Raw genomic sequence first — 1,725 nt, forward strand, 5'->3', positions numbered from 1 at the left:
AGAACCTGCACTTGTGAAACCTGCACCTGCAAAACCCGTAGCGGCAAAACCTAAAGAAACAGTATCTGAAGAAAAATCAGCTGAAAGGGAAGAAGTTGAAGAGGAAGCAAATGAAGATGAAACAGCAGAAGGGTTAACAGTTGAAGAGGTAACAACTGAAGAGGTAGTAGCTGAAATGCCAAGTACTATGCAACATGAAGAAGCCTTAGGATCACAGCCAGTAGAGAGCGTTGAACAGGGTGTCCATGCGATATCATCTTATACTACAGAGCCTGCAAGCAACGCACTTCCTCTAACAATTGCGGATTCCACTAATACATTAAGGACTACACATGAAGAGTTAGACTCAAATTTTTTTCGTAACGTCATCATGGCCATTGCAGTACTTGGAACGATTTTCTTTCTTTTCTACTACAACAGGGTAATTGCACATTATACTTTATGACATATGAGTGTTGTAATATTATTTGTAATATGTTTTTATTTTAAATAAGTAGTTACAAAGTTAACATATTTTTACACCTTTTACATGTACATTTCTGTGTCAGTCTTCTCGATTAGAATCAAGTTTACGCAAAAAAAAACGGAAAAAGGGAAAGATATTTGAGCATAATTATTACGAAGAGTATGAAAAAGAGTTAGAAATGTATGGTTCTGAGGAAACATTTTTAGATTCTGAAACGGATCGATTATATTTGAATTACCACCCTGATCAAGACTCATATTATTAATTATGTATGGTGAAAACATATATAATAGTTATTATAATAGGAAATTTTAGTGAAACCTATTTTGTATTTATTATTATTAGACATAGTAAAACGAAAACGATGATATATATAGAAATTGTACTAGTTCTTATGAAATTTAAAAATCATCCAAATGTTTTACCTATCACGAGAATATTTGGAAGATATTAAATTATGGAAGTAATACAAATGTTTAAAAAATTATATTATTAAATAAAATAGTATGTTTTTGATTTATGTATTATTTAAATATCAGCAATATTATAGTGATTAAAAAAAAAATATAATGAATAATATAAAATAAATATATGTCCATTATATGTGATACAAATATCATTTAATAAAAAAATCTACAAGAATATGTAAAAAACATTAAATGAATGATATAAATCATATAAAAGGAAAATATATATATACAAAATTAATTAAAACATCAAGGAAAATAATGTGGAATTCTATATGAACTCTTTAAATCCATATTAAATACTGTATTTAACGAGCATAAGACATTATATAATATAAGCATATATTTTGGTATATGTTTTTTTGTAAATATAATGTATAAATTAATAATTAATACTAGTTTTTTTCGTTATTTTATTTCTTTTAAAAAATATTGCTTTTTTTTGTATAACCGTTTTAATTCTTTGATAAGATAATTATTTGTTATTTTTTGTTTATGATTAAAATAAGTAAATATATATTTTTTTAACGTAAAATTGTCTATTTTAAAGATAAAATCATTTTTGTGCATGCTAAAACATGCTTGAGATACTCATATTATAATTTAATGTGAATAAGTAAAAAAATAGTTTGTATTATAACTAAGGATATAATTGTCATACTCATTATCTTTAGGTTATTATATGATATAAATGTATAGTTATTACATATATATCAAAAAAAAAGTGTAAGGGATATCTTATACATATGAAATATAAAACTAATATAATTTGTTGTCCAAAAAGAAAAAGAT

General features: G+C 25.0%; 1 protein-coding gene across 1 annotated transcript; it reads left to right on the plus strand.

Annotated features, from left to right (window-relative positions):
• PVX_027190 (hypothetical protein) lies at nt 1-1,108 on the plus strand (the record flags this gene model as incomplete). Its single annotated transcript, XM_001612457.1, has 2 exons — nt 1-421; nt 549-1,108. Coding segments are annotated over 2 exons (604 nt in total), but the record flags the coding sequence as incomplete, so codon positions are not given.
• Between the last annotated feature and the right edge of the window lie 617 nt (nt 1,109-1,725).

Source organism: Plasmodium vivax, genomic scaffold (genome assembly GCF_000002415.2).
Source record: "Plasmodium vivax scf_4033 genomic scaffold, whole genome shotgun sequence".
In the NCBI taxonomy this organism is placed as follows: domain Eukaryota; phylum Apicomplexa; class Aconoidasida; order Haemosporida; family Plasmodiidae; genus Plasmodium; species Plasmodium vivax.